The sequence below is a fragment of the Trichoderma gamsii genome (assembly GCF_001481775.2).
Source record: "Trichoderma gamsii strain T6085 chromosome Unknown Scaffold_30.2, whole genome shotgun sequence".
Classification (NCBI taxonomy): Eukaryota; Fungi; Ascomycota; class Sordariomycetes; order Hypocreales; family Hypocreaceae; genus Trichoderma; species Trichoderma gamsii.
Genome location: NW_020171367.1, coordinates 226,491 through 252,371, shown reverse-complemented (window position 1 = coordinate 252,371; position 25,881 = coordinate 226,491). Strand labels below are relative to the sequence as shown.

The 25,881-nt window shown below is 54.0% G+C and overlaps 8 protein-coding genes across 8 annotated transcripts; 6 read left to right on the top strand and 2 right to left on the bottom strand.

Annotated features, from left to right (window-relative positions):
- Window positions 1–1,573: 1,573 nt before the first annotated feature.
- Window positions 1,574–2,820, top strand: TGAM01_v207831 (mannitol-1-phosphate 5-dehydrogenase; the record flags this gene model as incomplete). The annotated part of the gene is made up of 2 exons (XM_018805305.1): window positions 1,574–1,622; window positions 1,673–2,820. 2 exons carry the CDS (start codon window positions 1,574–1,576, stop codon window positions 2,818–2,820), a joined length of 1,197 nt encoding a protein of 398 aa, XP_018661476.1.
- A 4,559-nt stretch (window positions 2,821–7,379) lies between these two features.
- Window positions 7,380–9,856, top strand: TGAM01_v207830 (hypothetical protein; the record flags this gene model as incomplete). The annotated part of the gene is made up of 2 exons (XM_018805306.2): window positions 7,380–7,796; window positions 7,898–9,856. 2 exons carry the CDS (start codon window positions 7,380–7,382, stop codon window positions 9,854–9,856), a joined length of 2,376 nt encoding a protein of 791 aa, XP_018661477.2.
- Window positions 9,857–10,217: 361 nt separating this feature from the next.
- On the bottom strand, window positions 10,218–11,094 carry TGAM01_v207829 (hypothetical protein; the record flags this gene model as incomplete). Its single annotated transcript, XM_024550182.1, has 2 exons — window positions 10,218–10,923; window positions 10,985–11,094. Coding segments are annotated over 2 exons (816 nt in total), but the record flags the coding sequence as incomplete, so codon positions are not given.
- Window positions 11,095–11,517: 423 nt separating this feature from the next.
- TGAM01_v207828 (hypothetical protein) lies at window positions 11,518–13,960 on the top strand (the record flags this gene model as incomplete). The annotated part of the gene is made up of 3 exons (XM_018805308.1): window positions 11,518–11,677; window positions 11,748–13,804; window positions 13,868–13,960. The coding sequence occupies 3 exons, from the start codon at window positions 11,518–11,520 to the stop codon at window positions 13,958–13,960; spliced, it is 2,310 nt and encodes a 769-aa protein (XP_018661479.1).
- Window positions 13,961–14,950: 990 nt separating this feature from the next.
- On the top strand, window positions 14,951–15,778 carry TGAM01_v207827 (hypothetical protein; the record flags this gene model as incomplete). Its single annotated transcript, XM_018805309.1, has 1 exon — window positions 14,951–15,778. One exon carries the CDS (start codon window positions 14,951–14,953, stop codon window positions 15,776–15,778), a length of 828 nt encoding a protein of 275 aa, XP_018661480.1.
- Window positions 15,779–17,492: 1,714 nt separating this feature from the next.
- TGAM01_v207826 (hypothetical protein) lies at window positions 17,493–19,541 on the top strand (the record flags this gene model as incomplete). The annotated part of the gene is made up of 2 exons (XM_018805310.1): window positions 17,493–17,745; window positions 17,833–19,541. 2 exons carry the CDS (start codon window positions 17,493–17,495, stop codon window positions 19,539–19,541), a joined length of 1,962 nt encoding a protein of 653 aa, XP_018661481.1.
- Window positions 19,542–22,354: 2,813 nt separating this feature from the next.
- Window positions 22,355–23,119, bottom strand: TGAM01_v207825 (vesicle-associated membrane protein 7; the record flags this gene model as incomplete). The annotated part of the gene is made up of 2 exons (XM_018805312.1): window positions 22,355–23,021; window positions 23,085–23,119. The coding sequence occupies 2 exons, from the start codon at window positions 23,117–23,119 to the stop codon at window positions 22,355–22,357; spliced, it is 702 nt and encodes a 233-aa protein (XP_018661483.1).
- Window positions 23,120–23,499: 380 nt separating this feature from the next.
- Window positions 23,500–25,839, top strand: TGAM01_v207824 (hypothetical protein; the record flags this gene model as incomplete). The annotated part of the gene is made up of 2 exons (XM_024550181.1): window positions 23,500–23,709; window positions 23,767–25,839. 2 exons carry the CDS (start codon window positions 23,500–23,502, stop codon window positions 25,837–25,839), a joined length of 2,283 nt encoding a protein of 760 aa, XP_024405076.1.
- Window positions 25,840–25,881: the final 42 nt, after the last annotated feature.

Here is a 25,881-nt window from a genome sequence, read left to right as displayed (position 1 = left end):
CAAAACAAAATTGCCAAATTCCTCTCCATAAGCTGACCGCCCACAGCGAGTGGCCCGTGACGCAGGGTTCAGCCATTCTGCATATTCCCCCGTAGCGGCCTCCATCGCATCGAAGCCAAATCGCATCGTGCAGCCAGCAGGTATCGTGAAGGATGGAAGCCACCGCCAAAGGGTGGTGAAGCGCTGTTGATGTCACTCCCCACCCGCTACAGCACAGCGTCCCCATTTCTTAGGCCGCCTCAGTGGGCCCCTTGGTTCGCACTAGCTGGTAGCCACCCGACCGCTAAAACCAGCGCAAGTTTCGGGGGGCTTTGCAGCAGTTAAACAGCGCGCGTCTGTTTCGTTGCTGGCTGGATGTTACCGTACCGTGCTATCGTGAGAATTCGACTGCAGGCAAAGCAGCGCCGCCGGATGACGTTAGGTTGGGCGGTGGAGACGGCACGCCGCACCAAAGACCACGACAAAAAGGCGCAAAGGAATTTCCTTGGTTTCGGCGCAGGCAAACGGTGGTTTCCAACCATTTCTTGGCCACGGTCCCCCCTGACGGGGAGTCGTTGGAAACGGCGGGCAAAGAGTCAGTCATGATGATGATGCTGGTGATGATGATGCGGGCGTGGCACAGCAGCAAACATGCGCAAAGAAAGCATCTGATGCCATGCTGGCGTAGTTTGTGAGATGCAGCGGCAAGGCGACACGATACAGCACAACACGCCATAGAGCTGAGACGCCGAGTTTCGGCTTCAGTTACTGACTGCAGCGTACAGCAATCAACAATACAGCGCAGCACATGCGCTGATATGGGTGCGGTGATGAGTGCATGTGAAAGAGTGGCACAGTAGAGTACATGAGACAGGTACTTAATTCTGCAGCGGCGTCAGGGCAAAGGCGCAAGTACCGACGCCCAAACTTTGCCAGCGCCAGACCCGCCTCGATCCTGCGCCACGTCCAGTCTGCGCCAGGCGTCAGCCAGTGGCCGCTGATTGGCCGCCGCGAGCCATGATGTCTTCATGTCGCCTCCACCCAACTCGCACCGTCTTGCGTCTCAACAGTCCGTTACATTCTCCAACTAGTGCTAAGGCAGAGCCCCTGCAGCCCCGCCTGTACCTGTACGCTGCGCGACTCCCTGGCCGTACTGGTAGCCTCTGACGATATGGCCGATCAGCTCGCCAAAGTTCCCTGAATGCTCGCTGCCGGACCCGCCATCGTCATCGGCACGCACGCCCTGCCTCCACCCCCGGCTTCTGGCCATGTTTCGAGCTCGGTGCTGCTCTGCTCGCATTATCGTGGGCTTTTGGCAGCAGCAGAGTTTCGCCTACGCGCGCCGAGCATTATATAAAGCGCGCTTCCCTCTTGCGTTTTAGTCTCGTCTCATCATCCTCAGCATCCAAACAATCCAAAACGGTCTACCGTTCAAAACCATCCACCTCACTTATAACTCAACCTCAAACCTACCTATATATCCTACCTATATATCCTACAACCATCCATCAGTCCGACTCTTGGTTACCGGCTGATCCTATCCTTTAAACTCTATCCACCTATCTCCTCCATCCACCTATACTCATAAACCACAATGGCCAAGATGGGCAAAAAGGCAGTTCACTTTGGCGCTGGCAACATCGGTAAGCCACTCTAATCTAACCAACCTTGATATCTGTTCTAACAACTCCAGGCCGCGGCTTTGTCGCCTGCTTCCTCCACAACTCCGGCTATGAAGTCGTCTTCGCCGATGTCAACGGCGACCTCATCGACAAGATCAACGCCACGCCCTCGTACAGAGTCATCGAGGTCGGCGCCGAGGGCACCTCTGAAAACACAATCACAAACTACCGCGCCATCAACTCCCGGACCCACGAGGAGGATCTGATCGAGGAGATCCGCACTGCCGACGTCGTCACCTGCTCTGTTGGCCCCAACATCCTCAAGTTCATCGCCCCCGTCATTGCCAAGGGCATCGACGCCCGCGCCGACGGCCCGGAGCAGAGTCCCCTGCATGTCATTGCCTGCGAGAACGCCATCGGCGCCACAGACACACTCGCCGGCCACATCAAGGACGCCCGAAACACCAACTCGGAGCGTCTGGAGTCTCACCACCTCCGTGCTCGCTATGCCAACTCCGCCATCGACCGCATCGTGCCCGCCCAGGACCCCAACGCCGGCCTGGACGTGACGCTCGAGAAGTTCTTCGAGTGGGTGGTCGACAAGACGCCCTTTGAGGACGTCGGCGTCCCCTCCATCGACGGCATCAACTGGGTCGACAACCTGGAGCCCTTTATCGAGCGCAAGCTCTACACCGTCAACACCGGCCACGCCACCGCCGCCTACCACGGCTACAACCGCCGCAAGCGCACCGTCTTCGACGCCCTGCAGGACAAGCAGATCATGGCCGAGGTGCGCGGCGCCCTGACCGAGACCAAGAACCTGCTCGTCGCCAAGCACGGCATCGACGAGGACGCCCAGATTGCCTACATGAACAAGATCATCAAGCGCATCGGCAACCCCCACCTGGAAGACGCCGTCGAGCGAGTCGGCCGTGCTCCCCTGCGAAAGCTGTCCCGCAAGGAGCGCTTCATCGGCCCTGCCGCCGAGGCTGCCGAGAACAACATGCCCATCGACTATCTCCTCGACGCCATTGAGATGACCTTCCGTTTCCAGGACGTCGAGGGCGACGACGAGTCCAAGGAGCTTTCGACCATCATGTCCGAGAACACCCCCGAGGACGTTGTCGCAAAGGTCTGCGGCATCCAGGCCACAGAGAAGATCTACCCCCGCCTGGTCGCAGTTGTCAAGCGCGTCCAGGACGACAGCCGCGAGGATTGACTAGCTCGTCAAGCTCCAGCCGAGGAACTCCGATCCAGGATATGATTGATGGGTCGCAGTCTTTTTTGTCTCTTCTTCTTCATTTCTACTTCGGCATCATTACACGCACAAGCCTGTTGAATGAATAGCCTGCACCTTTTTCTGCATTTCTCTTTTCAATTCGCTTCTTGAGCTTGTTTTATCAAATGCAATGAATGAACGGCAAGGCGCTGGGATTATTGGGAACATCATATAGATACATTATCTATTCTTTTTTTTTTTTTTTTTTTCGTAATTGGGTATTACTAGCACGGTTTTCACTTTCTTTAGTCAATCGATAGATTGATTGGTAGCATAACGAATCAGCATATCATATCAATGAAAACAAAAATTATTAAAAACAAAAAAAGATCTCTCTTCTTGTGATGGATAATTCCTTTGTGCTAAAATAACCTTATCTCAGTAAACCATCCCCAAATCGTTCAGCAGCAGGAAATGAGGTCACAATGATCTCAGTACTTACCAGACACGGAAACACACCAATCTTTCTCCCCGTCTAAAACGGTTCGCCTCCTTTTTAAACCAACAACCTTTCTCTCAAGATAGGTTGGTGTCACACAACATCATTTTGCGCTAAAGCATGCATGCCATGCCCACGCCTTGTCATGCTTAATTAACATCGTGTGCTTATATATCTGGAATTGCCTAATTAGGAAGGGGACGATACGCGGGCCCTTGGAGGTTTAGACTACCTCCATGCAATGATCGGTATTAGCACCCGGGCTTCCCCGAGAAAAGTGATTCAAAGTGAGACAGAATAGTAACAGGTGACTAAACAAAAGTCTCACGCAAAGGAGCATGCCAGTCAAAAGGGCATTTCTCCATTTCCGCTACTCCCAATCCTCCGAAATTGATGATACACGTAACCTTTTTCTTTAATTGATTCCAGGCCCAACAGTATGCATGCTAGCAGGCACATGGAAGATGGAGCAGGAAGTAAAACAGTACATCACTTATCTTGCTTTTCTTGCATCCTGCTTGCTACATTCTGCTGTACGACATTGTTCCGCGGCGATATGCGGAAGTCTTCCGCCACTCGATACTAACCTAAATGCAAGCCGAGCCCTCTACGTGGCATGCTGTAGCTTGAGCTGGGCATGGCTTACATGCGGCTAGAGACGTAAAGTGTTGGCAGAAGGAATATGCAAGGGGTTCTTTTCTGGATTTCTCGCGTGTTACAGACTACATGTATCTATCATACGACTAGTTGCAGTAATTAAACTCCAAGAGTCTGGACTGGCAATTGGCTTTCCATCATGCAGGGGTTATGCCTTTGAATGTCTACAGTCGTGGCTGAATGGGTTGGAGGATGGAACAGCTCATCATGTGCTACACTATTCGTGACCACGTGTATGCGGTAATGAGTAATGGCCTTACGTTTCCAGCACCTGTCTCTGAGGTTTGAAGCTGGAAAGGCATGACCAAGGATCTACAGGAACGTGTTCAAAGGGAAGCTGTTTCACGTTAGGTACAGCACCTCTTTAACTTACCCCATATCGTAGCCTCGTGATTTGATGCCGAGGGGCTGAGGAATGTTGATCACCAATCCGCCGGCGAAGCTCTCCCGGGCTTGTCGAGTAAGCCCCCTTTTGCTGCCCGTGATGAGTTGCATAAAACTAGTGCTTGTAAGTTGCCAACGGCCAGCTCTAAGTTTTCGATTGCCCTGCATGCATTAGCAGTAGCGTAGCAGCAGCATCATCTGCAGCAGCTTCGCTCCCTTTGACGCTGGCAAAAGCTTGCTTGCATAATTCACGCTTGCACCAAAACACCCTGGCCTCTCTCATCCACGGAGCAAAGCAAAGCACCATGCTGCTTCAGATAGGGGTATTCATCCTCTCCGGCCTTTGTGGCCGTGCGCCTCTTGCCGCTGCCATCACGGTCCCTGTCGATCCGGATGTGGCCCCACTTCCGCTCTCGACCTCCGGCGCTGTGACGTCTGCGTCGGAGCTGCTCCGGCAAAGCTGCCCCGAAGAGTTCCCGCCGCGAACGCCATACTCGCCGGAGCTTCTCATGTCGTCCTTTGCCGACTTTGGCACTGCTGGCGAGGACGTGTTTCCCAATGGCACCGTCTTCCCATCATCGGACAGTCTCGTGAGAGGGGCAATCGAGGCGTGGGGCCAGCACCAGAGCCTTGTCCTCCGGCCTGACGAGATATGGTTCGAGATTCTGGTGCAGCTCAACTTCTACATGACTGCACATGCCGAAGACATCCGACACCTCTTTGTCGACTTTGACGGCAAGCAAGAGATCCAAGTGTGGCGTCTGTCATGGCATGACGTGATCGCGGCGTTTGGGAGCGAGATCCAGAAGAGGGTCAAGACCGATTGGCTGCTGGACTGGATCACCCCCAGCTTCACCACGACAGAGGAGACGGACGGGCTCACAGCCACTGTCCTGATGATGGGCTTGATGCAGCACTACTTTGAGTTCAGTGGGGGCATCATCTGTGGCCTTCCCGAGGTGACCTTGTTAGGCACGAGAGACGATTGGGTGAAGCTGCTCAACAAGCTAGACAGGCTGAAGGAGTGGGGAGAGGAGCCGGCAGACTATGCCGAGCGTCTGCGGCCAATTCTTCAGCGCTTCGTCGACACATGGGACTGCCCCGACGGCGAAGAAACCAAAGACTTCTGGAAGAACATTGTGCGGTCCCAGCGCCTCTTCTCCTGCGGCGGGCCCCCTGACTACCGCATCTCAGGGTGGATCACCGGCTTCCTGCACTGGACCGCCGAGGGCTCGCTTCGTATCCCGCGCGACGTCGAAAAGGAGTACGTGCCCTCTGACGACGACCTGGTGCTCGACGGCGTCGCGTATTTCCCAGCAACGCTTAAGGACGTGCCCGTCGGCTACGCAAAGGCGCCGCTCAAGATGCTGGACTACCCAAGTCCAGGGGCCAACTCGACGGCGTATCTGCTGGCGGGCAACGTCGGCGTCCAGAGACTGGCGGTGACCTCGAGCGATGGACCGGGGGAGGACTGGAAAGTGACGGCGCAACCGATGAGTGCGTGGTTCTTGTACGGGCCTGTGGACGCGACGGTCAAGACTGGGCCGGGATATGGCAGCGGGGATGAGCTGCTGAAGATGGCGGCGGGGCTGGGAATGTGCGAGACGCATAGTAATGCCACAGAGGGTGATGGGGATGGAGATGGTGACGGCCCTATTCTTGTTGGGATTGGAGGCGATGGCAGCGGAACATCGTGGTGGTGATGATCATGATGGTGATAATCATGATGGTGATGACGGTGGTGATACCATCTTTGGTGTTTTAGTATTACAACCGACGATGATGATGCTGATGATGTATGTCGTTGATCTCATGACTTGTGCGAGGTCCAAAAAGGAAAGCTTGCATGTGTGCTATTCTTGGTACGGCGCGGGAGAATAGTTGATCCCATTTGAAGCACAGCCTACTAGGAATGGTGCCATCACAGAAACTTTGGGCATTGATATGCCGAGTTATCGACGATGAGCTCTTGGAAACAATTGCTGCGTTCACAATCAACTCATTGAATGTTCAATGTCACCTGCCTTATGCTGTTAGTGCTAGCAATACACGTATGTACAAGTATCTGCGCTCAACAATTCTCCGAGCATTCATGATTAATGATTGGAATCAGAGCCTGAACCGGCAGATTATGTGTTTGTGTCGGGCTCAGTCCACACATCTCACTCGCCAATGCTCATAAATCATGCTCATTCATAGTCATGCTCTCATGCAATATTCTCCGCATCTCCCGTATAAGCTGCACGCACGCAGCCATTGGCCCCTCTCATTGGCCGCAATGCATCCATAAACAGCCTGTACTGTCGACGATATGTAAGGTGAAGTGTTCATAAACACACTGGCCAGCGCCGTCCAAAATGCGGGACAGCGCAGTATAAATGCGCCTTGCCGCCGTGGCCCCCCCCAGCTCCAGTGGGCTGCTGCAGCGCTCACCGACACCTGTGATGCGCTGGTTGGCGGGGCGCACCCACTGCCAGCCCACTACGGGCGCCCACTGCGAGCCCGCTGGCCTGTCCGCTGGCAAGCCCACCAGCCCCTGCGGTGCCTGAGTGAATCAGTGGCCGGCATTCTACACAAGCGCTCTCCACCAGCCTTCTCCAGCTCCAACCTCACATCAACCTTCAATCTTATCCGCAGCCACTCACAGCCAGTCCCGCCGCATCTGCATCTGCATCTGAACTGGCAATCGACGTGCAGACACACTTGGAGTCCCAATTGCGAGCCCGACGATGCTGTAGCGGCCAATTGCTGGTTTGCCCGGATCTCTCGCTTTTCTCTCAAAGGGACGCTCTCTCGACGCTCTCGATACATCCAGCACTGCCTGCTCTTTTCCCACAGTCGTTTCTCCAAGTTTCAAGCCGGGACCAAGAGCAGTAAGCAAGCAAAGCAAAGCAAAGCAAAGCACGCACGCAGGAGGCGAGACAAGACGCAAAGCATCGCATCACCTGCATCGCAGCATCGCATCACCGCATCACCCCAACTGCGCCGCCAGCCACCGCGGCCGCACGAGGGCGCCGAGATGGCGACTGTCGTCCAGCAGACGCAGCTCCTTACTCGGACGCGCGCCTCTCGCGTGCCTTCATCCACCACACGGCCCCTTCGAGCAGCCGCCGCCGCTGCCGTGGCCGCCGCAGCGTTTGCCAGACCCGTGCGCGGCCTTGCGAAGCCCGAATCAACTGAGATCCCGTCCGGCAATGCCCCTGCAGAGCCGAATGCGGGTGGAGGCATAGCGGCTGCAGGTCCGGCCTCTCTGGCGCTGTTCCTGACCAACATCAAGCTGCTCAACCTCGACCAGCTCCCCGACTGGCCCGGCATTGCCGCCGAGACATTTGCGGCCTCGGGCACCACGCTGCAGGACCAGAAGAGGCGAGTACAGTGCGTAGAATGGGCCTTGTATCAGCTGTTTGTCATCTGGGATCCAGACGAGGCGGCGAATGTGCGTATTTTCTCCCATCTCCTGACTGCCAATCGACCCTCTCCATCCTCTGTGACATGGTGAAGTGCTGAGTGCTAATATGTCCGTCTCCCACCCGACAGAAGCTGAAGCCATTCTATCCACCGAGTGATCAGCTCCAGTCCGTCAACCTCCGTGCTGCACTCGTCAGGGCCCTCGAGCAAGCCAAGAAAAATGGCGACCTCGGGCGGGACACCATCATCCGCAAGACGATGCTGGATGAGTGCAAAGGCGAGAGGCTGGAGGAGGTCTTGGCCTTCTTTTCCACTGCTGTCCTGAAAAAAGTTGTTTCAGACAGCCTTGCCACAAGCCGCGGCTATCTATCGCCCGCCGTTGAGCTCGCCTTTGAGAACAAGGGCTACAAGAGTGAAAAGTCTCATTTGATTGCGCTTTCCATGGCCCACAAGGCGTCGATCCGCCAAGTCTTGCGACGCAAAGAAGCAGCCAAAGCTCGATTCAAGGATCTTGCCCACGTCCTAGACGACAAGGAGGATGACATCATTCGTAGACGGGAAACGCTCGAAATCAAAGAGATGGACGGCGGCGGCCAGACAGTGTCTGACAATGCCAGAGCCGAGATGCGAAGAGCTGTACACCATAATTGGGCCGGTAGCGAGGCCTGGATGGAGGCTCTTTTGAGTGGAGACCCAAAGCACGGCGGCCTTCTTGCTACAAGCTTCGACCGCGTCTGGAGAAGAGCCCAAAAGGGCCGACTGAACGACCTCGACACCGATGACGTTGGTCTCCTGGAGCAACTTGACAACCGAGTGAAGCTGCAGAAGGAGAGACTCCATAGATGGGATGCCTTCCGCAGGAATACATTTGGTGAAGCGGCATCCGTACCGTCCAAGCCCAGGACCTCATCCGCCAAAACCAAGGGCATTGACCTTGGCTTCTCAGCCCATTTAGACCTGCACACTGTGAGAAGAGTCAAGCCAATGAGAGCTGCACTGTTCCAGCATGCGCCCCAGATGACGGATGACTATGCTGCGCTGGTCTCAGATCTGAAATACGAGCTGGGAAAACTCGCGACCAAAGAGGTCAACACTGCCAGTCTTACAAGGAAGCGGACGCCCGTGAAGCAAGATCGCCGCGACCGCCGTCTCCTCTCCACCTCATCCTTTGAGGGCGGCGATGATGACGAAATTAGTGATTTGGAGGACGCTGAAAGTGTATTCCGTACCGATGGCTCAGTTACATCCTTCTCGTCGTTCCAGGATAAGTTTGCTGTGCCGAGCCGCACAGTGAGACCCGTGATATCTCGACCGAGCCTGTCGCAACTTTCTGGCCCCGAGACGCCGCCGGTCCTGAAGAAATGGCCGAGCCAGAAGAACTTCCCCGGGCGAAGCACCTATGACCTGACTCAGATTGACGACTCGCCGCTGGCCACTCCTCCTTCTCCAACGAAGAAGGTTTCAGGATATGATACCCCGACACGCCGTCGGTCTCCTCCTGAAAGGACAAAGTCCATGCCGGGACAAAAGGCATCTAATAGCCCTCCACGATCGTCTACAAAGGCGCCTGAAGACGATGTCCTTGAATCTATGAAGAACAAGACTCCAGCGCCTACGAAGCGCACGAAACCACGGCATACACTTTCCTTGGCTGAGCGTACTCGACTGTCGATGAGCCGTAAGAAGTCTCTGCTATTTGAAGATGAGGAGCTTGACCCCCCTACCCCTCTATCTGCCACCACCAAACCAGCAGATATCAAAGTCCCAGAGCCAGACTATTCGGAAGATCTCGCTAGTCGGACCCGTAAAAGCATGGCTGGATTCGAGCAGGCGCAACAAAAGGCCCAAATGGAGCGGCGTAGATCTCTCAGGAGGTCCAAGATGCCACAGCGAAAAGAAGGCGGCTACTTCCCCACGGTGGAGGAAGATCTCAACGAAGCCACTCTTTTGCTAGAGCAGCTGGCTGAGGAGGCAGACATGGAGGCTGTTTTCCGATCGCGGCCAAAGGTTGGGCAGAGCTTGCAGCCTAGCCCGACGAGAGAGGAATGGGGGGATATTCCGGAGCACAATGGCGTAAGGATGAAGTGAGTTGAATGTTATAGGGGGGGTTGTTTTGTTTTGATAGGTTATACTTGGATTTTTGCTTTGAGCGTTGAGCATGTATGTGTTTTACTCTGATGAATAGACTTTGGAACGGGAATAAATGATTAAACAGTATGGCAACATATAACCACCTTTTCCCTTTTTACCTTTTCATTTTTCTTCATTGACTTTTCTTCATAATAACGCCTTATTTATTTCGCATATAGGCGTTTCATACTCCATCTATCATATTGTACATGTATATATATAGTTCGTCTTAAATGGCATTGTCCAGACGCACCTTTTCTTCCCTGAATCCTGCTTCCCTTTTGAATCCATCTTTCATCATACATATCAGACTCCCCTTTTACCAGCCCTGCTTCTTCAACTCCATAACCTTGCTAACAGCAGCCTTGAACCCCGTCTTGAACCTCGCCCTCCACCGCTGACTCCGCAACCTCTTCTTCTTCAATCCCTTTCTCTCATGGAACTTTTGCGAGTGGTACTTGTTCCGCACCTTTTGGTCCCGGCACATCCTCTCCAGCACACGAATCGCCACGGCAGGCGTAGGCGCCGACGTCGGGGAGAGACGATCCTGGATGAAGACGGTGCGGCCAGTGACGGCCTCGGTGCGGATCTTGGGCCGCTGGAGGGGGTCGCCGACGTTGAGGGACTGGCCCCAGGCGGCAGATCGGGCGGCGACGATTTCGGCAATGTCGAAGTTGAAGGAGCTGGTGGATGAGTCGGCGGCGTTGTAGGGGAATTTGGACTGTGATTTCTCGGCGGATGAAGGTGATTCTGATTCGGCGGCGGGAGGAGGTGGGGGTGGTGGTGTGAACTCGGCGCTGGGCTCTGCTGTCTTGGTGGGTGTTTCGGGCTGAGCCTTTGGCGCTGCGGCAGGCTTCGGAGCTGGCGTAGGAGGAACAAAGTTGCCGATCAGAGGGTTTATTCTCTTGTCGAAATTCGGTCTCGAGGCGTTGAATCGCACAGCCAGTGTTGTAGAAAATGCGCGGGCCTGCGCCGGGGCAGCAAGTCTGGACAGCATCATGCTGCCGTATCTGGAGGTCGCAGCCCTGTAACAAATGTCAGACAAACAGAAAAGATCATCTTATGCATAGAACAAGTAAAACGCACATCTTTGCCGTCCTCAATGGCTCCTCCAATTCGACTCTTTCGCTACATGTATCCAAGCCAAAAGGTCTCCATCCCGCAAAAGGTCGTTGCAAAAAGCTGCGGGCGGATAAACGTTGATGCGGGGCACCGCTGCAAGCTTCAACTTATCTGCCGAAAGCCAATGGAGCCGCGATTCGAACCTGCAGATCGCAAAACCAACAACAGATCTCGACATTCGAAACCCTGGCGAAATAAACAGCTGGATATCGCGAGCCAGCTGAATTGAATACTCTACTGTGAAGCTATTCGCATGTTTCGAAGCAGCCTCCTGTGTCATCGCGCTTCAATGCAATCTGAGAACCCTGCAATTTGAAGCTGCTTTTCGTTGGAGACTTTGCTTATCGACGAGCTGCCTACCGAATCCCTGTTTTTTTGCCATTCAACAAGCTGTACCCTTCAGCGGCGCGAATATTTGACCTGCAGACACGACCAATTCGTCTCTCTGCTAACTGCCTACGTGACGCTGCTCTGAGTCGCAGAGCCTGTCCGTCACCATGGCGTACAATCCCTATGGAGGTACTCAGCACAGAGGCCGGCCTTATCCTCGCTATGCATCAGCTAATCGAGTCTCAGCACCGCACAATCCCTATGGCGCGCCACCTGGATATGGCTATCCGGGCGCGGCGCCTGGCATGGCCGCTCCTCCTGGGTTAGGTATGCTGCTCTCATATCTCTCCAGCACCGCCAATACAGGCTACCAGATGCTAACACGATCTTGCTCTAGGACCTCCACCAGGCATGTCTTCTGCCCCGGGAATGGCCCCTCCGCCGGGCTTCCAGCAAGCCAACGTGCCCCAAGCTAATCGTCCAAGTGGCCTGCCGCCCTTCCAAGCCCCGACCAACATGCCCAACATCAACTTCAACGCGCCCGTGATTCGACTGGGCACAGGAGCGTCAGCCGGTGGCGGCAGATCCGATGACCGACCAGCACAATCCGGAGGAAGAGCCGGGCTTGGCATGGAACGAGGTTCAGATCAAGGGCGAATGGCGGCGAGAGAGAGCATGCAGACGCTACTGCCCCCGACGAGCGATGAGAAACTCCGAACGATCTTCCTACATCAGATTCCAGAGGGATTGGGCGGCGACGAGGGCACGAAGAAGCTTCTTGGAGCCGTTGGTAAGCTGAGGCGCTGGGATTCGTCGGATAGCACGTCAGAAGAGCGAAAGGGAACCAAATTCGGCTTTGCCTTGTACGAGGACTTTGATTCCCTGGCAGCTGCGGTCAAGCTCCTTAGCGAAGAGGAGGTCCAAATCCCCACCAAGAAGCAGCCGAGTACTAGTGAGCCTCCAGCCGACGACTCCTTTGAAGATGTGGAAAAGATAAAACTGCAAGTCGCAGTGGATGCCACATCGCTTAGCTACCTGGAGTCTTATAAAGAAGGAAGGGCAGAGGATGCATCCTTTGAGCAGAGAATAGAGAGCGCCCGCGCTGCGCTGAAACAGGTTATCCGAGAGCTATTCTACCCCCCTGTTGTCGAGACAGCCGATACTAATGGCGATGTTACTATGGGCAATACCGAGACGGAGGAGAACGTGGAGGTGGTCAACATACCCCTGGCACAGGAAGATGAGCTGGCCGATATCCCCGCGGAGATGCGAGAGGTCGTGGCTGGAGAGATTGCTGCCTTCCGTGAGCGCAGCAATCAACGGGACATGGAGCGTCTACAGCGAGAAGAGGAGCTCGAAGAAATGGAACGACGACGAAATGGCGCTGGGCGATCAAGACTGGCTTCACCACCACGAAACTCTAACAACGTGCCGCTGGGGCCTCGAGGCGTATCGGTGCCCAACGCCCCCTCTGGACCCAAGGGCCAAGGCGGATCTAACAGAGTGGCCTTTGTCAATGGAGGAATGAACAATTCAGACTTGTCCGCTAGAAGAGACGACGAGGATACCGACGCCAGTGACGAAGAGCTCTGGAAGAGATATACGGCTGAACGCAAGGCCGAGGACGACAAGATTTATGCCGAGGCCGAGAGGAAATGGGTCAACAGAGAGCGGTCACGACAGGCGGCATTGGAGCGAGAAAGAGAGCGAGAAAGGCATGACGTTGAGAATCTCGAGAGACGGAAACAAGAGCAGCTGGAAAGAGAGAAGTCATGGGACGATGAGCGGGAGGCGACGCGCAAATCGCACATTTACTACCGAGACCGCGCCGGCTGGGCAAGGAAACGAAACTCAGACCGAGCTGAGGAAGAGGCGCGAGACGAGGCCGACCGCCAGGCCGAAAAGGTGGAGCGAAACCGCGAGCAGGCCCGACTGGAACATGCCCGGGGCATGGCCGACGATTTCCTGGACCAGCAGGCGCGGGAGATGGAGCAGCGCGAAGCCGCCGCCGCTGCCGCCGCGCCGCAGCCCTTCAAGCTGTCTCTCGGAGCAGCAGCCCAGCGAGCGCAAGCCTCACGCGCTGCGCCTCAGCGCCGCACAATCGCCGAAGTCGAAGGCCTCCTGGACGACGAGGAAGTCGAGTCCACCCGCCGCCAGCTCATCCCCATCCAGCTGGACGCCACCTCCGGCGCAGCAGGCATGTCGGAGGAAGAAATCTCGCAGGCCGTGCGGGCGCTCGCGCAGGAGATTCCGTCGGAAAAGGACGGCCTCTGGGCGTGGGAGGTCAAGTGGGACTTTATGGACGACGCGGTGGTGCGCGACAAGCTGCGGCCGTTTGTGGAGAAGAAGATTGTCGAGTACCTGGGCGTGCAGGAGGAGATGCTGGTGGAGGCTGTGGAGGAGCATTTGCGCAAGCATGGGACTGCTGGAGCGCTGGTGGAGGAGCTGGAGGGGGTGAGTTATGAAATACTCTTTTTACTTTTGTTGTTGCGAATACTAACAATTTGGCGATGATAGGCACTGGACGACGAAGCAGAGGATCTGGTCAAGAAGCTCTGGCGCATGCTCATCTTCTTCACCGAGTGCGAGAAACGAGGCTTGCCGGCGTAAAGGGCTGTATCGCGGACATGGGATACCACTACACGGATATTGTTTTCTGGCAATTACTTATACTAATCGGCTACTTGTTTTTTTTTTATTTTACTTCAATCCATCTTGGTACTTGCCTCTTTTTCTTCAACGTGCGCAAATGCCGATCAAATCAAACTGTCCAAGTCCTGTAGGAAGAAATGTATGTATATATGCGAACTGTGAGCAAGAAACAGGAGAGTCGAAAACACCAAAAATACTGTTTACATGTACAAACAACTAGGGAGGGGCCTGGGGCACTGGGGACTTTTGAAAATAGTCTAGGGAACGTTTGTAAATGAATACGTAATATTGTTCAACTTTCTGATTGTTTGATGTTGAAATTATAAGTTGGCCTGAGCGTGTAGATGGTGTTAGTTGAAACCTATACGCAACAATGATTCACCAGCAAATCACCCAAAATCTGGAACACAATATTAGCACCAAACCCAATCAACGTTTTTCAAATCCATTCACCCATTATCAACATCTTTTACAAATCATTAAAAGCAGCATCACCAAGTCCCGGCATATAAAGCAACCGCTCGGCTCAAAATGAGGAGAAGCACGGGCCGAGGCTGAGCCCCACAGCGCCGGGCCATTCAGGGCGCGTAGCCAAAAACAACCGGTCAAGTCTCTCTGCCCGTCCCTTATGCCCAACATTCACACCGTCAGGGTGAGTTTGAAAAGACATAATTGAAAGCTGAGCGTCCGCAGCGACGCCATGATCTATATTGCAGACGCAATCTCATTGTTTTTCATTGATTGAATGAGATAAAAATCTCTGGAGGACAGCAGAAAAAGAAAGGAGGCGAGACTTGGTGCTGGCCACTGCTGCGATTCGATTCGTTATCCGGATAACATACATATGCTGAGGCCGTTTACATCGTCAACCTCCTTTGCATCTCCTTTGATGAAACCAGACACCTGAGCGAATATCAAAAAGAGAGGACATAAAAGAGATATTTCACCATGGCCATATCCATCAGCTCACCCCCCAAGATCGACGATGTCATCGTCACCGCGCCGCGCTCGCACATCCTGCTCGTCACCATCAACCGCCCCAAGCAGCTCAACTGCATCCGCAACGACATGCACTTCCAGCTGGAGCGCCTCTGGGCGTGGTACGACGCCGAGCCGTCGCTGCGGTGCGCCATCATCACCGGCATGGGCCGGGCCTTCTGCGCCGGCGCCGACCTCAAGGAGTGGAACGACCGCAACGCCCACCCGGAGGAGGCGCCCAAGAAGACGCCCGAGAGCGGCTTCGGCGGGCTGAGCAACCGCCGCGGCAAGAAGCCCATCATCGCCGCCGTCAACGGCCTGTGCCTGGGCGGCGGCATGGAGATGATCATCAACTGCGACATGGTCATCGCCACCGTCGACGCCCGCTTCGCGCTGCCCGAGGCTGCCCGCGGCGTCGTGCCGATTCAGGGGGCGCTGCCGCGGCTGATCCGCTCCGTCGGCATGCAGCGCGCGTCCGAGATGGCGCTGCTCGGCCGCATCTACAAGGCCGACGAGATGCTGCGCTGGGGCCTGGTCAACCATGTGATTGTGCGCGGCGGCGACGTCGTCGGCGAGGCCCTCCAATGGGCCATTGAGCTGGCCAACAACTCGCCCGACTCGGTCATTGTGGCTCGCGAGGGCCTGCAGGCTGGCTGGGAGGCCGAGAACCCCAAGCAGAGCACCGACCGCATCCTGGCAGAGGTCTATCCGCAGATGGACGGGGGAGACAACATGACGGAAGGCTTGCGGGCCTTTGTCGAGAAGAGGAAGCCGATCTGGAAGGATAGCAAGCTGTGAGATGAAATGTAGCTGTCATAGTGTCTCTTCTGCCCGTCAAACAGGAGAATTGTGTGGTGGAATGTCTCAGTCTTTGCGTCTTGGTGATGCAATACATGCGAGCAGGCTGGAGATGGCAGCAGACAGTATGCTCCGTATATCGAATGTACATATGACTCGTGTAGTGCCGGCGTGTTCGTTAGCAAAGCTGTTTTGTCCTGCAAATAGTCTTTTATGCACGTAGCTGCCCATAGGTAGTAACTCTTGACGAAGAGTATGCAGCCAATTTTCAGGCCATAGGCCGTTAACGTAGCATCGCAGTGAGTCCGAGGTGTACTGCTCGCACCTCAATTCAGAGATCCAGCAACCTGGGAAGACCACACATCTTCTCACATACTCATACGCCATACACACACTTTTACAAGGTCTCGGCTTCCCTTGCTAAGAATCGATCAAGCCCCGAGACATTTCACTGGATCTTCCCACCTAAAATGGTCCAGCTGGCCGATCGGCTGCAGGCAAATCCAAGATCATCACAAAAGCCCAGACCCAGCAATTGGCGTAGAATGAAGAGATCCAACACATGTGGAGAACGAAATCTGCTGTCAGCCAATGGCCGCAAGCTGTGAAATTGCTCTTACACCCAAACAGTTCTAGGCACGGCCCGTTGCGGAGACGTCGAGAAGCTCTTTTTTGGGACGCCCAAAGACCGGGTGTAGAGTAGCACCATCCGTTCTTGGAGCACAGGAAGACTGGATACTGTACAACAGTACACATGAATTCATGGAAAGTTTCCGAGAAATAAGCACGTTGTTTCACAAACCTTTTGCCAAGCTGTCCTGAAAACCATGCCGTAAGTGGAGAGACAGAGAGACTGAGAGAGACAGAGCGGCTCGAGACAGCAACTGCGTGGCATCTTTTAGTGCAAAGCCATGCAGCAAATACGGAGCAGAGGAAGTCAAAGAGCGTGTCTAGATCGCAAGTGCTGAATGGCTTCATGCAACAGGCCAATGTGACAATCTTTCACTTCCCTGCTGCTTGTCTGCAACTACATCTCAGCCGCAGAGCTGGTCCGCCATTCTGTCCAATTCCCATCATGTAACTGGCCGAATAATATCCACTGGCAGAGCTATCCATAATACCATCGTCGCTCACTGGCCGATTGAGTGAGGCTCTGAGACATGCATAAGAGTAGCGTCTCCTTCTGCAGCTCTCCCCGCTCTTCCTGGTTTGCAGCGCGTAATATCGTGAAGCCATGAATCTCAAAGGCTGCCCCCAATCTCGGCCTTCTGCCAATCACTTAGACAAAAGGGGTCTTTAATTGGCCGCTAGCCCCCGGCATTTGAGCAAGCAGCAGCTCCACCACCTCGACAGGGCAGCGATCAGCGCCTTTCAGCCGACCGCTTCTCAGCCTCCGGCGTACAGACTGCACAAGAAGTGGTTAGCAGCAGCAGCTTTGCCCAGGCCAAGTCGAAAGCTAATGCGAAAGTCCGAGACATACGGCTGCAAGGCGATCCGTAGTCATCGGCCGCGATGAGCCACGCTCATGATCAGAAAAGTACTAATATTAAGGAGCGGGCGCCCTGTGCTTACAATGACAATTTCGTTCTGCCTAGCTTTCTCACTTTTTTGCTCGCCAAGCTTGCTTGTGATCAGGTACCGAAAGGCCCCTGGCTCCGCCTCATCCTCCACATTGCCTCTTTTGTCAGCTTGAGATTAATAGAGCCCACATATAATGGCTGCAGGCAGCATGTTGGATCCAAGCTCTGCCGAGCACCCAAAGAAACGCTCCAGCTTAGACTACATCATGACCAACATGATGGAACGCCCAGCAAGTCCCACGCCGCGGGACAGAGTTGCGAGGAAGCTGATTCTCTGCTTTGACGGCACGGGCAACAAGTTCCATGGCGATGAAAGCGACAGCAACATTCTCAAGATCTTTCGCATGCTTGATCGAACTGCAGACGATCAGTATCACTACTACCAGCGTAAGTGCTTCGACAATAGCCGGCGCGTGCACACTCGCGCAAAGTCGCTCTCATGAGCTCATGAAGTTGACTAACACTCATAACCAGCTGGTATTGGCACCTATGTCGTGTCTAGCTCGCTTTCACATACCAGCACGAAGGCGCGCATTCGATCATGGTACCAAAAAGCCAAGGATTCAGCGGTTGGTTCTTCCTTCGATCAGCATGTCGTGGGAGGCTACCGTTTCCTCATGAGATTCTACAATCCTGGGGATGAGATTTACATGTTTGGCTTCAGTCGCGGCGCGTACATTGCCCGCTTTCTGGCTGAGATGCTTGACTATGTTGGCCTCTTGTCTCATGGTAATGAAGAACTGGTTTCGTTTGCCTGGAAGGCGTTTTCCAGCTGGCAAAGTCGTCGCGGTGGCGACAAGGACGAAAAACTAGCGGATGAGGAAGAGAAGAAGAAGCACGAAATGTACCACTTCATGAAAGGCTTCCGCGAAACCTTTTCTCGACCCGTTGGCAGGATCCGTTTCCTTGGTCTGTTTGACACAGTCAACTCAGTGCCTCGCTTTGAGACGGCTTGGATGCAGCGAAGCAAGTTCCCTTACACCGCGCGTAGTAGCGCGAGAGTTATTCGGCATGCCGTCAGCATCGATGAGCGCCGGGCCAAGTTCCGACAGGATTTGATGTACCAGCAAGCGAATAGGCGCCGCAGCGGTCGCGCCCATTGGAAAGATTGGGAGCACATGCTTGGCCGCCCACACAGCAGCAGTGGAAATGGCGAAGAAACAGATGGCACAGCTAAGCCCTATCAGGAGGACCGGGGCAGACGCCCAAGCAAGTACGCAACACCCGGGGAGAGGAAGTCGTCAGCAAATCCAGAAGGCAGCAAATACATGCCATATAGGGCCAGATCAAAGTCCGGCGCTCGACCTGATCGCCGCGCCTCGGTAGCTGGCTGCAATGTCTCTGAACAAGTTTCCAATCTTGACTATGAGGACGGCGGTGATCAAGACATTGATGAAGTGTGGTTTTCTGGTGGCCATGGCGATGTGGGTGGTGGATGGCAAATGGAATCCGATGGCAAAAACGCAAGTCATGTGCCTTTGGTATGGATGGTCCGCGAGGCTATGCGTGCCGGCCTAAAGTTCGACCTGGAAAAGGTTCAGGAGCTAGATTGCTTCGACTTGTACAACGAAAGCGCAAAGGCCAGCTCCAAGAGCAACCGCAGGGGACCACAAAAAGGACCCGAGATTCATCTCAATCAGGAGGACGAAGACGGAGGAGAGCTTGTAGCTCCTCCAACACCGGATACTCTTGCAGATGATGACGGAGAAAAGGACTTCAAGGAGGTCTTCCTCGACATGATGCACAAGGCCCATCTCGCCCGAATCCACGACTCACTGGTGTATGGCGGCGGCCTCACTGCAGTCGCCGTCACTGCCTGGAACATGATGGAGTGGATGCCCTTCCGACGAATGGATCTGCAGGCGGACGGGACCTGGAAGCCCATCAACTGGCCGCTGCCTCGTGGAGAAGTTCGAGACATTCCCAACAACGCTCGCATCCACGGCAGCGTCATCCGCCGCATGAAGCTGGACAAGACATATCGTCCTGGCAACCTGATTGTAGGCGGAGGCGGTCGTGGCATACGTGTCGCACCCGAAGAGTATTCCATTGGAGAATGGATCTGTGTACAAGAAGAGGGCGACCCCATTGGTGAGATTTGGGTGCGAAATGGCGATCCTGTGAAGCTCGAGATTAGCAAGAAGAAGAAGAAGAAGAAGTCCAAAGGGGAGAAGCAAAACTAAACTGGGCATTAAAAGGATCGACTTTGGCTTTTTTTATGTCTTTGATTTTTGTTCTTTCATTCTTTCTTTCTTATGGATGAGTTATGGGAAATTTGTTCTTCATGTTCATACCCCAGGCACATTTGATGCCGTCCGTACTAGCACTTCGTATCTACACTACCTAGTTAGGTAGCTATACCACTATGTAATTAGCATGTCATCTTCCAGGTTCTAGCTTCCATCTACACTTATAAATTGTCGAATCGTTCTAGAATTTGTTTGCAGAAAGGCATTAACATTTTTGTGAGCGTGTCTGTGAAGCACTTCTTGATGCAGGTGAAGAGCAAGCTGCTTAAACTGGGCCGTGTCACGTGGAGCTCCTGAATCGCTTCCACCACGTCGACTCGACCGAAACCACAACGTTTGACCGCCCAGCTTCGTCAGCAAAACCGACGCAGTAGGTGCTGATGCTTACGGATTCGAGACGATGAACTGACGAAATCTACGCTCCTACAAACCGCCACTCTCCATTCGCTACAGCGGCCTCACAATGCCCATCCCGGCCGTCTTCTATCTGCTGGAGCACGGCTTTCCGCAGGTCGTCCACGACAATGTACGGCCCATCTTCTACACCGTCGCCGTCACAACCTTCTTCGTGCTCCTGAAGCTCTACACCTCCGGCCGGACGAACCCCTCGGAGCGCAACCTCCATGGCCGCGTCGTCATGATGACAGGCGGCACCAGCGGCATCGGCGCAGAAGTGGCACGCGAGCTCGCAGCCCGCGGCGCGCAACTGGTGCTGCTCACGCAGGTGCCCGGCTCCGACCCCTTTCTGATCGACTTCATCCAAGACATCCGCGACAAGACGGGCAACAATTTGATCTATGCGGAACAGGTCGACCTGTCCAGCCTGTACAGCATTCGAAAGTTTGCGACAAAATGGGTCGACAATGCACCTCCCCGAAGACTGGACATGGTTGTGCTGTGCGCATCGACCCTGACGCCCCCCGGCGGGACACGAAAGGTCACCGAAGAAGGCATCGAGGAGACGTGGATGGTCAACTTCCTCGCCAACTTTCACCTGCTGGGCATCCTCAGCCCGGCTCTCAAGGCACAGCCCTTTGACAGAGATGTCCGTGTCGTCATTGCGACATGTTCGTCATACATTGGATCTCCATCGCTGAAAGACGGTCTTGGCAACGTAGAGAACGGCTGGACTCCCGGATCTGCTTATGCACGAAGCAAGCTCGCCCTCAACGTCTTTGGACAGTACTTCCAGAAGCACCTAGATTCTTACAAGCGCCCCGACGAACTACCCATGAACACCCGAGTCGTCCTTGTGGACCCGGGGCTGAGTCGCACACCAGGCACGAGAAGGTGGCTGACGCGAGGCTCACTCCTCGGTCTTGCCCTGTACCTCTTCTTCTACGCCATACCCTGGTTCCTGCTCAAGTCGCCAAGCAAAGGAGCGCAGTCCATTCTCTACGCCGCAATGGATGGCACGCTTGGACGTATCGGCGGCGGCAGATTAGTCAAGGAGTGCATGGAAGTGGACTTTGCCCGGTCCGAAGTCAAGGACGACGACGTGGCCAAGAAGCTCTGGGAGGAGAGCGATGCGCTGATTGAAAAGACTGAAAAGGCCGCCGCCAAGAAGAGGGCGCAGAAGAAGGCCAACGAAGACAAGCAGGCTGAAGAGGACAAGGAAAAGGAAAAGGCAGCAGAGCTGGAGAGCTTGGTGGCAGCCATCAAAAAGGGAAAGGAGAAGGAAAGGCAGCAAAAGGAAAAGGAAAAGCAACAAAAGCAAGGCGGCAAGGGCAACAAGAAGAAATAAAAGAACCATCGCATTCGATTTGTTTTCTTTTTCATAGATTTGATAGATTTGCATCCATAAAGCGTCGATATAGAATCAAGGCTGTTTTCATGCTCATCTCTAACCCGCGCTGATCACACCTAGAAATGAACCTCGGCTTACCTAAGATCCTTGTGGCAGCAATTCCATCATAGCGACTTCATCCGGCTAATGCCAACTCTACTCCATCATTTCCCATTCAATCATCGCATTGGCTCACCATAAAGCCTCTTTTTTTCTCTTTTCTTTGTATTCTGTTAGAATCATTGTACAACAGACTCAGCTCCCTCCAGCGCAATGACGCATCCCCAGCCCGCCCCAACAGCCGCTCAGCTGCAAGCCGTCTGGAGCAAACACGCCTCGCCAGCTCACGACGCATCAACCACGCACCCCGTCTTCTTCACCGACAGGTTGCGCAAGCCGTCTCATCCTGCGCCGGCTCCGGTGCCAGCTACGGTGTTTAGTCCTGTGGCGCAGGGATACGTCTACCAGGAGGCGAGGGTTGGTCCGAATGCGCCAAAGTTATGAGTGGAAGGGGCAGATCATCTAAAATACGGTAAGTTCTGGTGATGCGGAAGAGCCTGTTAGCATCGGATCTGACTATCCAGATTTTTCTTCTTTTTTTAATGTAGTTGTCTGTCAATTGGGAATGTTGAAGCAATCGAGATTCCATTTGGAGTGGATTTTGTGTATTATTTGCTGGCCTGAAGGATACATAGTAGAAGGGCAATATTCGTAATACTTGCTTGCGCATTGAAAGAGAAGACAAAACAGAAGAAAATAGCATTGCATTACACTATAGCTCAAGTACTTCCAACCCAGGTCCCGTTTATTCACAAGCAGTAGAAGACCTCGAGAGGCTCATGATCCCCTTGACTCCCATAATATCAAATCCCTATTATCAATACACATACAGCATCTAGGCTTGCTGTTCCCATCATAAAAGAAGAAGAAGAAGAATAAAGAAACAATCACACTCTGTCCGTCAGCCCTTGACTGAAATGATAATTATCATCAGGATAAGAACCACGACCAGAATGAGGAGCGCCATGAGCTTCACATTCTTCCACCACATCTGTCGCTTCAACCCGCGGCTCCGCACCCGGAAGTCTCGAGCGCTGTTCCCCAGCCTGTCCGTCTTGTCAACGAGCAAGTCGATCCTCTCGCCTCGCTCGAGCAAGCTTTCGATATTCTTCGTCATGATGCCTCTAACATCGTCAATCTCCCGCTTCGCATTGCCAATCGCGTCGTTCATGCCGCCGCTCGTCGTGCCAAACTCCACCATCAGGTTCTTCATCTCGGCGTTGAACGAGCCGGCGCCGTAGTTTGGCATGTCGGCAAAGTCGCTGCTCTCGGGGAACTTTTCGAAAAAGCGCTTGCGAATCTCCAACAGGTAGCCAAATGGAACGCGACGGCCTAACGATCCGTCTGCGATGACGAGAAAAGTCAGGCCGCCGGCGGCCGGGTGGTCAGGATAATCGGACGGCGCCTCGGCGACATAGTGAATCTGGTGCGTGCCGTGGGTATACGTCAACTTCTGGGGGGTTGAATGCTCGATCTTTGGCAGGATGAGAGAGGCGAGCGATGAGGTCTGTGAGGAGGCTGAGGTGGTGCACTCAGATAGGATTGTTGTTTCGTGGGCGATGCAGGAGCTGCGACGGATGCTTTGTTAGCAGGCAAGACGCTGGGAATCCCTTAAAGGAGCTTGGACGCACTAAAGGAGCGGAGTTGCAGCAGAAGAGGACGCCATGGCGGCGATGGATGCTGCGGCGCTTGAATAAGGATAATAAAGGTTGGAGCTTTGGTGTTTGTTAGAGGGTAGAGAAAGTGGGAGCGCGCAATCAACGAAATCCGGTTGTCTGTGGTGTTGTAAGACCAAGAGTGACGGAGAGGCTAAAGTGAGCGAGAGTGAAACTATGACGAAACTCCATCCACAGTTTGCCGTCTTGGCTGCAGGCGGCCAAACGCTAATCCGCCGCCGAGAAAATTCCGTGAATGGCATGAAAAAGTTGGATGCAAATCTCGAGAATTTGTAGGGTAGGTGTGAATTGGTGAAAGAAGAGAAGCAATTGCTGTTTTCTTTTCATTTTACAGCTGTATCATGATACTGGCCATCTCTACACCGCTGTCATGAGAGCTGTGGCCTGCAACGGCGCTTTCAGAGGCCAACTGGGAGCATCATGTCTGCGGCGGCATCTCTCAACCACATCCCACCTTTGGCGGGCTCCTCTTCCTAAGACGCCTGTGAAGCAGAAAGCGACAGCAAACAAGGGAAGCTTGGCTGCTGCGCTCTCAAAACTACATTCTTCAAAGCCAGCACCTCACTCCCGAGTTGATTCAGTAAGTTTACTTAATTACACAAAGAAGAGATGAAGAAGACTCATGCGTAATGCTCAGGTTAGCCATGGCCATGATCCCAACACCCGGCTGCGGCTTGACTTTGGCAAATATTCTGGACGACACAAACTCTTTCGCTCTACTGTGCTCCATCGCTTTCAAATTGTACTAAATAAGCTGGGAGCAGCTCGGGTTGGCGTCACCTTTAGCGAAGATGAGCTGAGTCGCCACGCAGCCGTCTTTATGGACGCCATTGATCATGCATTCTCGCTGGCGGAAAAGGGAATCACTCGCCGTGACAAGAATTCGCTATTCTGGAATCTGCGCGATGCCTTTGTTTCTGGAGATATAAAAGGCCTTACCAAGGAGGTCCACTACTCGTTCCAGTCCTTCATCTTCGGCCAGCGCTTCTCTAAGAACATCGAGGACAGTCACAAGCGTCTGCTCGACTTTCGATTTCCCTACGAATGGTTCCCTGCGACGCGGACGATGCAACGCACCATCCACGTCCACGTCGGGCCTACCAACTCTGGCAAGACGTACAATGCGCTCAAGGCGCTGGAGAACTCCAAGTGCGGCGTCTACGCAGGGCCTCTCCGGCTGCTCGCCACCGAAGTGTACCAGCGCTTTAAAGCGAAGAATATCCCCTGCGCTCTCATTACCGGCGAAGAAGTGCGCATCCCTGAAAACACGGACCAGTACTTTTCCAGTTGCACGGTTGAGATGATACCGCTCAATACCCGTTTCGACGTTGCGGTCATCGACGAGATCCAGATGATTGCCGATGCCGATCGTGGAAATGCATGGACCGCAGCCGTGCTGGGCGTGCAGGCTAAAGAGGTCCACGTGTGTGGCGAAGAGCGAGCTGTCAAGGTCATACAGCAAATGTGCGCCAGCGTTGGAGACAAGTGTGTTGTTCATCGGTATGAGCGCTTGAGTCCTCTTAAGACGATGGACAAGCCGCTTGACAACGACTACAATCTCCTGCAAAAGGGAGATGCCATTGTTGCATTTAGCCGTGTAAATCTCCATTCACTAAAAACAAGCATAGAGAGGAAAACAGGGCGGCGTTGTGCAATCATTTATGGATCACTGCCGCCAGAGGTTCGGGCCCAGCAGGCAGCTTTGTTCAATGACCCCGACAACGACTATGATTTTGTTGTTGCTAGCGATGCAATTGGCATGGGATTGAACCTTGAAATTCGACGGGTCATTATGGAGTCTGTTACAAAGTTTGACGGCAGTCAAAACCGACTGCTGACTTTTCCCGAAATCAAGCAGATTGGCGGGCGAGCAGGACGATACAGATCGGCACAGAATCCAGATGGCTCGACGGATGAATCGGAAAAAGTCGGCCTCGTCACTACTATGGAACGGGCTGATCTGCGCAGTGTACAGCGAGCGTTTCAAAGAAATGTCGAGGACATCCAAGCAGCCTGCATCCAGCCTCCAGCAGGCATCGTGGAGCGATTTGCTTCATACTTTCCATCAGACACCCCCTTATCCTATATCCTCAAAAGAATCCAGGAGACGGCAACAGTCAGCTCGTTATACAAAATGGGCCTCGGATCCGACATTTTGGAAATCGCAGACATCATCCAGGATATTCCGCTTACCATTCACGACCGGCTAACTTTTTGCTACCTACCCGTTGCGCTCCGCGCCGAACGAGCCGTGGACGTGCTTCGAGCTCTAGCACAGGTCGTAGCCACAAACTCAAAGGGCGATCTCCTCGACATTGAGGAAATCCCATTAGAATTCCTCGACATAAACCCCGAAGACTTTTCAGGATCCGGCCAGCAGTATCTTTCCAAGCTGGAAGCGCTGCACGTTGCTCTGAACCAATACGTGTGGCTGTCGTATCGCTACTCGGGCATGTTCCGCAGCCAAGCTCTGGCGTTCCACGTGCGGACGCTGGTCGAGGAAAAGCTCATGAAAACGCTGGAGTGGCTTAATTACAGCGACGAGCAGCTGGAGCGGAAGCGACAGAGCAAGCGCCAGCAGGTCAAGTCTCGCAATGCGAACAGGTCTGCGATTGGTGAGGGGCATGTGGAAGGTGTGGAGCAGCATCCGGATGATGATTTGGTGATTGATGAATTACCTGAGAGGAAAGAAGAGGTGCCCGCTGTATGATGGAGTACCTGACCTACAACCTACAACCCGTCTACATTATTT